The sequence below is a fragment of the Mizuhopecten yessoensis genome, unplaced genomic scaffold, assembly GCF_002113885.1.
Source record: "Mizuhopecten yessoensis strain PY_sf001 unplaced genomic scaffold, ASM211388v2 scaffold11073, whole genome shotgun sequence".
NCBI classification, from domain to species: domain Eukaryota; kingdom Metazoa; phylum Mollusca; class Bivalvia; order Pectinida; family Pectinidae; genus Mizuhopecten; species Mizuhopecten yessoensis.
In genome coordinates, this window is record NW_018408866.1 from 803,505 (window position 1) to 819,184 (window position 15,680).

General features: G+C 36.6%; 2 protein-coding genes across 2 annotated transcripts in view; one reads left to right on the top strand and one right to left on the bottom strand.

The window, feature by feature from the left end:
* LOC110465377 (monocarboxylate transporter 10-like) overlaps positions 1–1,701 on the bottom strand; it is a 31,758-nt gene extending 30,057 nt beyond the window's left edge. The window contains exon 1 of the mRNA XM_021521151.1: positions 1,576–1,701. The gene's annotated coding sequence lies outside the window, so the exon portion shown is untranslated. The remainder of the gene's footprint in view (positions 1–1,575) is intronic.
* Positions 1,702–2,427: 726 nt separating this feature from the next.
* LOC110465383 (probable beta-D-xylosidase 5) lies at positions 2,428–15,362 on the top strand. Its single transcript, XM_021521157.1, has 12 exons — positions 2,428–3,466; positions 3,835–3,994; positions 7,132–7,302; positions 8,493–8,584; positions 8,972–9,198; positions 9,973–10,223; positions 11,012–11,234; positions 12,144–12,236; positions 12,587–12,795; positions 13,014–13,214; positions 13,668–13,839; positions 15,045–15,362. The coding sequence occupies exons 1-12, from the start codon at positions 3,108–3,110 to the stop codon at positions 15,137–15,139; spliced, it is 2,253 nt and encodes a 750-aa protein (XP_021376832.1). The 5' UTR covers positions 2,428–3,107; the 3' UTR covers positions 15,140–15,362.
* Positions 15,363–15,680: the final 318 nt, after the last annotated feature.

A 15,680-nucleotide genomic window follows, 5' to 3' on the forward strand; every position in this document is an offset into this window, starting at 1 on the left:
GGGGGGGGGTCAAATTCGGGAGTCTCCATCCAAAATAGTGAATTTGCATGTATATGTTACATCTTTAAATCGACTATTATCAATCCGTTCACCCACAGGTACATATATAGTGTACTAAGAACACCTATAATAGACTAGTATCTGTTTTGTTAACAACGCAATACTTGAATACAGAATACAATTCGTATGTGCTCAAGAGTTACCAAATAGCATCATAAGGTGTCGGACAAAAATTCCCGTCCGTCTATTCTAACCTCTAAATTAATTCAAAAGATTCGTCTCATTCCAGCAAAGCGCGAAAGTAATGCGCTGCCATGTTGTATAGGTCACGTACGTCATGCTTGGGATATGCTAAATTTATCCAACATAAATAATAAACGGTTGAATACGCAAATTAATAGAATAATGCATATGTTATTAAATTGTTATATTTGTAATTATTTACATTTTTAATATTTATTAGTCGCAATCAGTTAATTTAACTGCACTTAATCGACCAATGCGTCGATGAAATAAAATTGAATGAAATAATATCAGTATTAAGCTGGCATTATTTTGTATTGTATATGAAATTACAGAATAAAATTTATGGGAACTTCTGATTACAAAGGTGCAAAAAGCACCGACTTAGATCTAGTTCCGTGAATAGAGACGGCCTTTTTGTTTCCAATTTCCTCTTAATCCCCTTGTTTGTTTATGTTTAGTATTGAAACTGATCGAAGAAGAACATGATAGCTGCTAGATGGCCATCTTGAATTTTATAATTATAAAGTTTGTCTCTTTCTCCAATTTCACAAGTGCCTTCCTCTTAGTCTTTGTGCATGTAAAATGTTGTGATTGATGGCATGAACAAGAAAAGATGCCAGATGATCATCTTGGAGTTTGACAATTTGCCACTGCTTCATTTATCTTTAATAGAACCTTTCTCGTATTCCTTATATGGTCTTCTCTTGATTCTTCGGTACTAATTGCGTGCGTTTTCTTAGTTGTGTGGTTCATTTTTAGGTTGATCAAAAAAAGTCAAAAGTAACAGTATGAAGTTGTTTTGATCAAATGTTACCCATAATGTTTAACAATAGGAATGAATAATTATCGAACATATAAAATAATAAAAAAAAAGCCAAACTGATGAAGAACTTATAATGATTTGACGACAATGGCAAAGTTTTGATAGAACATAACAGAACTATATTTGACTGTAACTCACACTCACACTTTCGAAATCCAAGTAGATCTATCACATATACATATAATACTGTGTATAATGTCGCCAGTTCCTACCAAGCTTAAATACATACATACATACATACATACAATGATACCATAAAATAGACATAAAGCATATGACGAAAGCCTCTCTACAGAGTTACGAGAGACTAAAAAGTAATTACAATGGATGTAAAAACACTTCACTGGAACTTGCTACTAAAAGGCTCACATAGGGATACTTGTTTAAAAGCTACAAATGTAGTATATGCCATAGATTTATCTCCTAGTACCAAACTTCAATTTACATAAATCAGCGATATCATTTTATTATATTCAATTATAACGACGTTCAAGCGATGTACATACGTGTTACGATGACATACACGTGCACCCGTCAATGTATTTGACCAGCTGTTTCAGTACCATCATCTCATCACACCGCCGAGGGCTATACACATGGTGTCGCTAGCAGGCTCTGTGTCATCAACGGACTATATGGAATAGATCGACTCAGAACGTGTTGAGTGCTGCATTTGAGTTAAAAAAAAAGAAAAAGTGTGATTATCTTGCTAGCTTTTTTAATGAAAAACGAATGACCCGTGTGTATGATGCAAACGAAAACTTTTCAAATCATATTTCAAAACAATTGCAAATATGATATTTGGTGATATACAGTGAGCAATCAAGTTAATAAATAAACTGTAGTTCACTGAGTTATATAAATATTTTTGCATTATTTCTAATTTTCAGAAGCCGTACACACACATTCACTATCTATAGCATGTATACACTCACACATCATTTAATAATACAGTACAAATCTCGTCGACGTCGCCATCATCATCGTTGTCGTCATCGTAAATCTCGTCGCCGTCTTCATCATCACTATTGTTTACAATCAATCCCCTAAAATGAAATCTAAAAACACTCAGCGATCTGGGGCTTTCTTGAGTGCTAGTAAGCTGTAAAATTGAATCAAATTATGACCAAATAGTGATTTTTTTTCACATTTTTGTCCACTTGAACAGTAAAACCAAAATAAATTCTAATATGACTAAAAGAGCTTTGGCAAGCGTAGTAAGGCATTTATTTATTCCACAACATATTTGGATTTTCAAACAAACTTTAGATGCTCTTATTTTTTTGGAAAATGACACCTACTCCATACAATAATGTTAGAGTGAATTTCAGGAGAGTTATCTCCCTTAGACTGCTGACCGTGCCAACAACATCGCTGTGACGTTCGGGGAGGTCTCTTTGTAAACACCCGGACTTCTACCAGAACGCATGTGTTATTTACCTGCACATTCTAACTAGTTTTGGGAGCCAGAGCTGTTTTCAAACCCCCTGTAGAGACGGTGTGGGACTCGGTACACCGCATTTCATTTCTCTACAATATAAACAGCACATGTACACCTGGAGCGCTTCTCGGTTGGGTTGACACGCTGGAGTTTACATTACATGTATGCTTGTGTTCTATTGTGTGAATGAGTGTTTATCAACATAAGCTGGTTGAACGGAATCGAAAGGATCATAATTTACTTGAACCACGGTCTTAGATAACAATCTAATTCCGTGCTTGAACGTATGGTACAATGTAAGTCAACTATATGTCCTCCTACCATTTAGTGAAGAGGTGACAATTCTATTCTAAATATAGTTAGTAGTATGCCACTAAACAAACAATATTACTGTATACACACAGAATATTATTATTAAAAACACTTAATACATCACGGACATAGATATTCGATTGGAGAGTAAAGAGCTCTATAGGAAAGTCTTTATATTAACATAACTTCCGAGTAGATAACCCTTCTCTAACCACCAACTCTACGCCTCTGGCATGTGCATATTTACGCCAGGCTAGTTCCCTACATGTATGCTGATGCTTCACAATGTTTCGCACGCGTTCTTCGTTCCGATGCAAGGTTTTTTGGAGCGTAACACAGTGTGTATTGTATATTAGCTTCCTCCTGTCATCATGGAGTTGTTCTGCTGAGACAGACTACCCATTCCGGAACACCTCACTATCATGGGACACTCGAGTGAACGATCTGGTAGACCGCCTGACACTGAAGGAGATTATGCTCCAGATGAGTAAAGGAGGGTCAGGTCCGAATGCGGGGCCAGCACCACACATTCCGCGCCTGGGCATAGGGCCATACAGCTGGAACACGGAGTGCCTCAGGGGGGACGTGAGTGCGGGGAATGCCACTTCATTTCCACAAGCACTCGGTCTAGCCGCCACATTCAGGTAATAGATGTAACATGTATTATTTAAAACACACGCGTGTATCGGATCTCAGTTTCTATACATGTACATGTAAAAGGGCATTGGACTACACTGATAATATATTATGTGTCTAGAAGTAATCTGGTCTTAAATACATGATTTAGTGGTGTACTTTTAAACGATAAAGATGGCCATTTTTTTTTTATACTTTTCACACAATTAACACATTTGAAAAGCGACTAGAAATTAAAATGATTATACAGCGTTAATTCGACATATGATCCTATATGGATCACTGTTCCTTATTATAAAAGGTATAACTTTGATACACAATTCTTACTAGGTTTTTTATTGGGTTTTGAAATGTATTACCTTCATTCTTTTCCTAGCACTGACGTCATACATGACGTAGCGGAAGCCACTGGTGTGGAGGTTCGCGCCAAGTACAACGACTATCGGAAACATAAACAGTACGGGGACCACAAAGGGGCGAGCTGTTTCAGTCCTGTCATCAACATCATGCGGCACCCCTTGTGGGGACGGAACCAGGTTATACTTATATTTATCACTGATGTTAAAGTTACATAGGTTTCATTCAAGGATATTTTGATTTCCAACTTGAACATGTTTGTATCATTTATAATATATTACCTTTTCTGTGATACGATGATTTTTTAAACGTGTTTTGTGAATGGTAATTTGGGTATTGAAATGACCACGGTAATGTTTACATATCTATTGTACAGCCCCTAAATACACCTACTAACTCATAATGTTGTTATCGAAGTAATACACCAAGAAGTAGTTTTCTTGGATGTTTTTAAGTCGGACACATTTCGGGTCTTTCTTCCTGTTACAGCATCAACTCAGGAATCGGCCGTGTGTTGTCTCCAAATTTATCGTAATATGCAATAATAAAATGGAGACAGGGATGCTTTTAAAACCCAATATATGGTGGTTACCCAACGAGTGATGGTAGGTTATCATGTTTATCTAACTCGAGTAAGTTAATTTTCAAATTGTATAAAGGCACGAGGTTTACCGAATGTCTTTTACAATTTGAAAATTAACTTACAAGTGTTAGGTAAACATGATAACCTACCATCACGAGGTTGGGTCCTTTTTCTCACATAACGTTCATATTTTATCTGGAAAGCCATATGTATCCCTTGAAAATACACTTTGTCGGCTTCCGATCGGGGGAAACAATTGCCGTGAATCGTGACGTCACAATAGAAGATTACATCGTAAAGCATTGTTACGTGACGTCATAAGTAATAAATTGACCAATGAAATCACGTCCAGGGTATTACCCACAAGTGGGTCACCAATAATGTTAACCAACTCCTAGCAGGTTTATCCAATGAGTCAGGAGTGGGGAAACCTACAGTGATTGTGGCAGAAAAAAACTGTTCAAATTTACCTCCTCCCCTGCCCCGTGGTTTACCCTCCTGGTACTGCCCAAACCTCTTAACCCCGCCGTCCTCAGGGGACACCAAAGGCTTCGTTCGTCAGGTAGGAAAGAAGGAAAAGTTATGTTATTAAATTAAGAGCAATTATCTCTACCGAATGAAAATATATGAGAGGTAACAGAATTTTTTTACATTGCTACAAGCACATTTTGAGCCAATAGTTAACGTAAATTAGTATGCAACACATAACTGACAAGCACTCGGAAACATATTAACAATTGTGTAATATTCAAACACGAAGCTGAATTGTGCAAAGTGTTTACGTGATGAAATTAAGATGTGTGGAAAATTTTCAAAGAAGGTTCAAAAGCCGAAGAAGAAAGTTCAATTTGTATCGTGTAGCGCTTGTGAATTATAATAAAGGGACAGGGACTCTCAAAGGTAATCTTAATACCTCTCTAAAACACAAATCAACCAATGATATGAACCATAGATACTTGGGTGTTATCAAAATTGTGGTGACACACAAATTAGAAAGAAAATGAGAACTGCAAAGCTTATGAGCAAAATTCTCTCACTGTAAAATGTAAATAACATATTTATAGGGAAAAAGAACTGTTCATCGAGCCAAGGACGATGATGATTCGCACTAATCGTTATCCAGTGTGAAGTCTGGTGGAAGCCATTAACCATACACCAAAAAATAGAGGTAAAAGACCTGTTGGAGGTCAGTGACGTGAATAACGTTGCAGTGTAGTTAATAATGCAGTTTGGTGACATTTCCCAAAAACGTCTTTAGCTAGCGCAGCAGCGGGATACATTTACAAGTACGTTCTACAGCCTGTACTGAGTGAAGATATACGGCCTCAGCAAGGTTCGGGTTTCTTCTTTGTTTTATAACGTCCTTCTTCCTGGTAACGGATTGAATCATAAGAAGGCGGCCTCAGCAAGGACCACGGCCACAAAACAGTGTTATCGATTGATGACGAGGCCTTGTAACAGTTCTGGTAGCGGAAGTCTTATCCATTTCTTGTCATGAAGCGTCCCAGATTGAGCAAAAACAACCAGGAAGGAGTGCCGAGACAATGCGCTTGAATACATCCGGATAGGAGTTATGATGAAGATGTTGATTATAAGCCACTTGCAAGTTTTTAAGGAAATCTCTCGTGACACATCCGGACATATTACTTACATGTGCAGTCGAGATACAACGGTACACGTGCGTGCAACATTTTGTCAAAGATTTGTCCGTGTACAGATTATAACTAATAACCGAGCTATGACCTCTTGATTTCTATAATAACATGATATGGTAAGCAGCGTTTTATGTGTTATTGTCTGAATCACTTTCAAGTTTGTGATGGAACCAACATACACATATTTAAAACATTCGTAAAAAGAATGCCATGTGTGGAAATGCATTGTATGATTTGATATAAAGCATGTTGATCCTTGAAAAAATGGAAATACATGAACAGTTATTTGCCTACCGACCTACCCTATCTGTTTCCAGGCATGTTACCCGAAACTTATTTGAAACACACATACTATTTGTTTGACCTGACGATCACGTAACGTTTTATAACAGTATATATACCAATACTCACGTGCGTTACTACGTGCCTTTTTTATGTCTTATTTTCTTATTACCAAACGGCACTATATATAATTTATTTGGATTACCAGCTTGGTCGGGTGGCGCAGATGTTAGCCCACTTGTCTTTTATTAAGGCGGCCGGGGTTCGGGAGAAGGCCGTGATAAGTTGTAATAGTTCGTGCCCAATCCATTGTTATTTTTTTTGGCAATAAATATGTTTGAAGCAAAGTCGATTCCCCGATCGGACGTGAAAAGGTTAGGGGTCTCCTGCCTGACCACATGTGTTTTCTCCTGGTACTCCGGTTTCCTTCCGCATTAGCCCAAACGCGCGCTTACATCCGGGCCAATAAAAGTGATTATATTAATATAAGTTGAAATAACTTGTTTCATAATTATTGTAAGATAGATAAAGTTTAGTTGGTATATATACTTAGACTACGCATACGTCGTAACACAATAATTATCTGAAACTTAATTCCGGATTATTCTTCAGTTAAAGAAAGTTTTTCTTGTTAATTCATTAAAGAAAATATAAGACAAATGATCTGCGACAGTTCCGCATACGTTTCACGACTAGTGGACGTAGTAAACAATGTTGTAATACAAAGCCTATCATGTGACGTTATGATATTATTGGTACTTAGTAACACATGATCTTACCAACATTAATGTTTTAGGAAACTTACGGAGAAGACCCCTTCCTCAGTGGCGTCATGGCTGCCCACTTCGTGAAAGGCTTGCAAGGCCAGAACCCAACGTACATTAGGGCTAGCGCGGGCTGTAAACATTTCGATGTTCACGGCGGGCCGGACAACATCCCCGTGTCACGTTTCTCTTTCGACGCCCAGGTAAACGATTTCTTACATGTATAATATAAACAATATCTTTACCAGTCTGTTTGAAAAATAGAAGACAGTTTGTCAAGATACAAATGAGGCTGGTAAGATATTGTCACAGTCCTATCATCAATACAGTGTATATATTTGTCAACTGAGTCATTACAATAGCCTGATGACGATCTTATAAATACAGTTTTTTTCTGAATCTTATTATATTAAAAAGAGAAAGTAACACGATTAAACAAGCGATAAACAAATATTTTAATTCTATATAGGATGTGGCAACACGCAACTAGCATACGTCACATTGGTTTATTAACATTTGTATTTGATAACAGCTTGGTGTTGTTTTTTTGCTAAATTGTGTAAAGCGAATGTTAAACAGAATCCCTTTTATCTTCCTTGTGGCACAACACATTTGTGGTTTTCGTTTCTTTTGCCTTTACAAATTAAACTGTCGGTATTTCGTTACTACATGCTTAGGTGGTTAGCTGGAGCGTTTGCCCAGAGACAGCTAAACAGTACATATAATATATATCCCCTGTACTTATAGCATTCAATGTTTTCTCCAGATTTGAAAAAATGGGGTCATTGGTAATGTGATACAGACATAATATTCACAAATTTCTAGAGAAAACACTAAAACTGAAACGCAACCAAAATGCATGGTACACAGCAGTAGTATAGCAAGTTGTAATCTACAGTGTATATACAATGAAGTTTGCAGTCATCGAAACGCGTTTTCTGTACTGAAACCTGCATCTTTAAGATGACTGAATTAATAGGTATGATTGATCGTGTGTTGTGTACAGAAAGCCGAAACAGAGTTAACATCGCGGGATGCCATTGTTTTCACGGTCACTAAACACCACTAACACATGTGCTGATAAAGAACCCCCCCCCCCCCCCCACAAAGTCGTGCCAACATTTTTAACTCTATTGCTATACTTTTTTATCGAAAAGCTGAAATAGTATATTTGCTGTCGATTTTGTTCGGGGTTCATGTCGTCCAAAATCGTGTCATGAAACGACGAAAAGAAAGCAGTGGAATTAAGAAACTGCGAGGCGGCAGATCTTTTGATTTCCAGTGTTTTGATGGCATAAACACGAAGTTTTATAAAGGACCCCACGTAGTCGCCTCTTAATATCATGTCGATTACAACTACTAATGTGTTGATAGTAAATTATATGATTGACAGGTAAGTGAACGTGATTGGCGTCTCACCTTCCTACCCGCCTTTAAACGATGTGTAGAAGCGGGGACTTTCAGTCTGATGTGCAGCTACAACAGGTCGGTTGGTGTATGGCTTTTCTGACTTTTATAAAAAAAAATCATTTTGCAAAACATCATGAGCTTTGAAATATATTCACTTCCCAAATATTGGTAAAAAATAAACGGCACTCGACGTTATTACTCCTGAAACGAGTTTGTTATGGAAAATGATAATCAATTATTCCTGAAGTTTCCTCTAAATGTGGCTCGCTTGCTGATGTCTCTTTCAATAATGTCTGTAACGTTATGATATAGAATGATGTAGAAAATGATCAGTTGATCATCCTTGTTCTCCCTTTTACAATGTATTTTTTTAAAGTTTAAGTAGCAACACTGCAGAGAAAAAAGTAACTCTCGATCCAGCTATCCATGTTTTTTGAAGAACAAAATCAATTGGTCCTTCAGACTGAATGGCATTCCAGCCTGTGGTAATAAGCGCCTCCTGACGGACATCCTGCGGAAGGAGTGGGGGTTCAAAGGTTACGTAGTGAGTGACCAGGAGGCCATAGAGAACATCATAAACTTCCACCATTATCTCAACAATACCGTAGACACGGTAGCTCTGTGTGTAAATGCTGGCTGTAATTTGGAGTTGTCCACCAACGAAGCAATCCCGGTCTACTTCTCAATGAGTATGTAGATTTCATTTCCCCATTTTGGTTATCTAAATGCTTCTTATATTTGATATCCGATATGAACACAATAGGGTTGTCAACGAGTAATTGGTTCACCAACAATTGCACCATAAAGGAACTCATTTACGAAAGACCGGTATATGCTCGTATTGTATACCCCAACCAGGTGCTTGATAATCACCTCTTCCAAACTAAAGTTTAGCCTAACTGTCAGTTTTGAGCCTGGCATATTCATTTTGTGTGTACCAATCTGACAACCTCCATGTTCTCTACTTAGTGTGACGTTTTATGGGAAAATTGCCACTACACAAGATACATGGATAGAAATGTAAATACAATAAATAAGTTGGGACAGCTGCCTTTAATATACATGACTTTAATAGCAGAATTGACTGTATTTTTCGAGAACTTTTACAATGTATCTAGCTTTTGTCGAGATAATGTCACACCCTTTTTGCACTGGTGTATTTCTTGATCATTTTTCATTGGAAGGAATATACTTTCATAAATATTGTTTTCAAATCTAATTCAAGAACATAATATATTGAATTTATCTTGGGCTTGTTTTCTTCCTTTCAAGTTAAGATAAAACATGAATGCATTAACGTAAGAAGCTGATAATATCGATTACTCCATTATGTATGTGAATAAATACGTAGTTTTGGTCCCTTGCACAAAGTCGGAATCTTACAGTAATGCTTTATTGATACCATATAAATGAATAAGTATGCTGTAGGAACAGCAGAAATATGTTTTTTTCTATTCTCGTAGTTGATGCGATACGATCTGGAAAATTGACCGAGAAAGTTGTTCGGGCAAGAGTGAAACCACTGTTTTACACCAGGATGCGACTCGGCGAATTCGACCCACCAGACCTGAACCCGTACAACTTTTTGGGATTATCCAACATTCAGAGCGCGAATCACAGGATGAAATCACTAGAAGCTGCAATGAAGTCATTTGTTTTGTTGAAGAACGTCAACAATTTGCTGCCGTTTCATAAATCATTTCAGAAAATTGCGGTAAATATGACGATTCCATTGGTCACTTTCTCTTCAATCCTTGTTTGTTAAATTCAGTACCCGTGTAAACCACACAAATTAACACCCTACTGCACCATCACACTACCTCTCCGTCCACCATCAGTGGCACCGAGGGCCAACAGACTGAAAAGTAACTCTATGGAAAGGAAAGCAATATACTACAGAAAGGAAATATATAAAATATATAACCACTTTATTTCGATGTTGCAAACAGAAGCATATCAAATAGTAGTATCTAACAGAGAACAAAGAAACCTCTTACCATACAGTGTACCACGCATTGGCCGCCTATTGCAATCATAAAATGAGATACATTGGTCAAATTCTTCCTGGAAAACCTGCAGGAATAGATGCGTCCTTCCAACTTCAGTATAAACCAGTGCACCTAATTAGCAGAAACCTGTTGCTAGTTTTTATTTCCATATAGTGTATTTTTTGTTCTAGTATTGTTTTAATGAATAAATAACGACATTACTAAAAAAAATAGTACACTGTATAAACTTTTTTGCTATGATGTTTCCTGTTAATATAAGTAACGAATCAATTTTACCCAGGTAAAATAATTCTTCTAACCTCATATCTTCATTAAAAAAAGTATGCGACATATTTCCTTAATAATATTCAATCTCTTTGTTCAACCAGATTGACTGCAGTACATGTGTTGGATTCCCATATTTATTCCACAGAAGAAAAGTAATTGTATTCATCATCAGAACGAAAACTGTATATGACAAACGGCCAGTTTAATTCTTGTTCGTTGGTTACAGGTCGTCGGACCAATGGCAAACAATCTTGACCAGCTGTTTGGTGATTATAGTGCTGACGCCAGTCGTCAATATACAACCACACCTCTAGACGGACTAAAACATCTAGCACAAATAACGAACTATGGTCAAGGGTGTCCGGACAACAGGTGTGTCCATTACAATGCTACACAGGTCAAGACCGCTGTGGCAAATACTGAAGTAGTCTTTGTCTGTCTTGGAACAGGTGAGGATTACCTTCTCTCATTCTCTTGGTGTGAAGAAGCATATGCTAAGCGCAAAGCTGGAATCAGTCAATTACTGTCTGCTTTTGTTTGCTGATGAATTATTAACACAAAGATAATTCGTTGATAGACATTATGATAGGGTTCTCTGAAACTACAATTTATTTGATTAACAGATACCCCGAAATACACTGATATGCATATATTATGTAGATATTTTACCAACTAATTAATAGAATTTATGATTTTACAAGAATAGGTGTGTATCAGATGTTGAACTTGTTTAGCGTGAGTATCGTACAGATCATCGCTGTTCTCCGAGTTGAAAGTTTTATCAATAAGTAACGGCATTTTCACTTATGCTTACATGTTGATGCATAGATATTGGACAGAATATCGATATTTTTTCTTTGCAGCCGATTATTTTCTTATATGATGTCATCTCTTTTTGCTTAACTGAGGGTGATGTAACTGTACTGTGTTGCTAAAGTGACCGAACTAACTGAATCAATACTGTTGTCTGAAATCATGCACGAAGAATTTTCAACAAAATTTTAAAGGTTGAAACATTCTCTTTTTATGAAATTCTGTATAATAAAACTCCAAATGGTAAACAGCCGTCTTTTGTAACGTATTACCTATTACGTCACAAAGACTCTATTTTATCGACAGCATTGTCATTTTATCTTCCAGAACCACTGATGGACAGTTCAGGATATTTTGTTGTATAATAAATTTGCTAGGTGTGTCATTTTCTAAAGTTTTGAGTTAAGGTAATATGTCAGCTTTTATTTTTCTTTAAGAAAAATAACACCCATACAACGATTATATTTATTACTGTTTTCTAGTCTAGTCCTAAGTTGTTACCAGCACCGACTATCGTTTTTGAAATATAATGTTTTATATGGTAGGCCAAGAACTTGAAAAAGAAGGCAATGACAGGATCAGCATGGATTTACCAGGGCATCAGCTTCAGCTTATGAAAGACGCCGTGAGATTCGCGGGTAAAGTGTATATTAACCTATACCACAGTGTCTAAACCTATTTGAAATAAGAGCAGGCTCACCTGTGACAATGAGGTCTGCGTAACTAACCGTGTGTGGAGTGATTAATAGAAGCTAATACATAATACATAATAATAAATAAAGTCTATTTCGAGCCTTTTTCCCGTCATAATGTCAGTAAATAATGACAAATTATTTTTCCCGTCATAATGTCAGTAAATAATGACAAATTATGTCAAGTATCGAATATTTGATACTAGTAGATAATGTCAACGTTTATAATATATGACAAACAGAACCGATATATTTGACATCGTAGCAAAAACTGTACGAGACATTGATATTGATAGGTAATGCACCTGTCATATTGCTCCTCTTCAATGCTGGTCCCCTGAACATCTCCTGGGCTGAGCAGAGTGGTTGTGTTGGTGCCATACTGGAATGTTTTTTCCCCGCTCAGGCAGCAGGAGAGGCCATCTTCAGTGTTCTCACCAGCAACGGCGAAAACAGCAACCCAGCAGGCAGACTACCATTTACATGGCCAATGTATGATAATCAGGTAAAAATGTACAATAAACCTTTCCTTGGCAGCAACGAGTGAAAGCAAGATAAACATGGTTTATATCAACAAATCCAATTAAACGATTTTCCGTAAAATAATCATACAAAATTATAAATTTAGAACACCAATCGTTAACAATTAAGATAAATAAAGTGAAAATAAAATATAAAAAAAGACAAAAAGCAACTCGCGTTATTGCGTTTCTTGTGTTACAGGTACCTTTTATAAGTAACTACTCTATGGAAGGACGAACCTATCGTTATTTTAAGGGAGATCCGCTTTACCCGTTTGGATTCGGACTGTCTTATTCTAAATTCCATTACTACGATGCTTGGTTGTCACCTTATATATCCGCGGGCAAGCCAGCACGCGTTAAAGTGGAGGTCGGAAATAGCGGGCCCTATGATGGAGATGAGGTAAATGATCTACCAAGATAAGTTTGGTTTAGTGTGTTTGTGCTAACGTGTTTTAATAGCCCCGGCATGGAAATGAGGTAATACATTTATTAGAGTAAGACATATTGTGTTCAATGCTGGATCACGACTTACAGGGACGTATTATGATGCTAAAAGCATTCAACCTGGTCGAGACTATTTTGGCGTATAATGGCGTTGATCTGGTCGGAGATATTTGGGGTGGTTGTTATGGAGATTAGTTACATAGTTAGGTTCGATCATAAATATTTTGTCATGTAGTGATTTCCGTTAAATATACCATCATCATAATAAACAATATATCAAGACTAGATATTGCATTATTTGAACATCTTAGACCAAGACCGTTATGTAGTTTTGTATGTAAATGTTACCAAAAAACTTTGAACTCATTTAAGGTGACTAAATGCTTGTATTGTTTTCTCTTGGCCGAAGGTTATTCAAATATATCTTGAATGGATAACAACAAAGATGCCGATGCCGAGGTTACAGTTGGTAGCCTTTAGAAGAGTCTTTATCAAAGTGAATGATACAGTTACGTACACTCTGGAGATACAACCCAGTGACATGGCTGTGTGGACAGGAAGTGCGTTTGTCATAGAGCAAGGTACGTATTAATCTGTACATTCTTGTCTCGCCGACACAAAGTAGCGGAAGCGAGACTAAGATGTTGCTTTTCCGGTCACGGCGGCGGCGTCAACATAACGTTTTCTCGTTTAAGGTATTTTTATTGAAAGTATTAGTGCTACACCAAACAAACTTGAAGCATACGTACATCTCAACCCACGCATCAAATGATGGATACGACCTACGTGTCATGGTCCATTGACTTTGCCGACATCTCCATCAACATTTAGTTTTCATTTCATTTCAACAGATTTTATTGACATGGTGTTATGGTCAAATGGATCGAATAACAGGCAAGCCTATATAAATTCTTTCCATAGGTGGCTAGAGTATTACAATAATATTATAGAACTATAGCTAAATATATACATAAATGTAAACGATAAAGTAATTAAAGGGAGGTAACTCACTTTTGATCACACACCGACACAGATACACACACACAAACAAAACATAAATATAGTTATTAACTATCATAATTACACGTGTACACATGAGTTACTATTTATCATTCGATACAGTTAGGTAGATAGACCAAAGGTCCATGTGCAAGTACTGCACAGGTCATCACAACCCGAACTGTGTATTAATTTATTTATATGTAACTATTTAATCTACAAATTTAACCCGACATGTACATTTATCAAAAGTATAAGTAAAACATTGTGTAGAGGAGCACAAAATAATTAAATGAAAATATATATTTATTACATAATCAAATAAATTCACAACCATGTTCAACTGTTTTCATAGAAAATTACAGTTTTACTGCAACTATAAGTGCTACACCGACTAAGTTTGACATGTGCATTGATGGTCAAAGCGGGGCACAGGTGAGACATATCAATCCGAATAGCTTGTTGTTTGTTCAATCTTCTAGGACCTCGATATAGTTTGGTCATTTTGTTGTATGCTTGGCCTTTTAGTTCAAGCAAGTAGCTTACTTGCAACGCACGAGGACGTCGATACATTTTGGTAATTTTAGCTAGCAGCTAACATACATTGTGACATATATGGCAATATTAATCAACATTGTTTGATTTAAAATATTCAACTTTACTTACAATTCTAAGTTTTTGTATCATAGAGAGAAATGTCATGGTTTACATCTATAACTATTCGTCAGTGTAGTTCTTCAGAAATCTAACATGTTATAACATTTGGTAACTTATTTTCATTTTCTAGGTACGATGAGGATCTACATAGGCGGGCAGCAACCTAATCAGAAGATGAGCGTACCTTCCAATATCCTTGTTAGAGAATTCCATATCGCTAATTAGAAACATTTATATTAATGTGTAATCTAAACCACAATATGTACCAATGTATAAATGTGCAGCGAAATATCGGTAACCCGACCATTAACCGTTCACTCAGCATTGATTTCGGAACATAAAATGTTTGTGAGATATATATCTCAAATTTATTTTTTATTTTTCTTGTTTACCCTTATAAAATAAACTTGAATGTATTACTAATAAAAAACCATTAGTTTATTGAAAATTGTTCGTACTTGTTTCTTATTGATATTTTTCATTCTTTTTATGTATATCTAGCTGACCAGAACCACATCGAAAGTATCAACCAATGTTACCGACTCACAAAGTACGAAACACATCATTAATATGAAACTAACCAGTGCTCCTTTTATTGTTAAAATTGATATAATTAAGGGTTTTGTGCATCTTATCTTCATCTTCAATAATAGTTAAGACCAAGTGGAATGGCCACCTTTGTGACCCCTAGCATCCCCGATGAGCCATTGAAAGACTAAACAGCTATATAGTGTAGTGTAATTCATTTTGGCATACTGTATGTAGT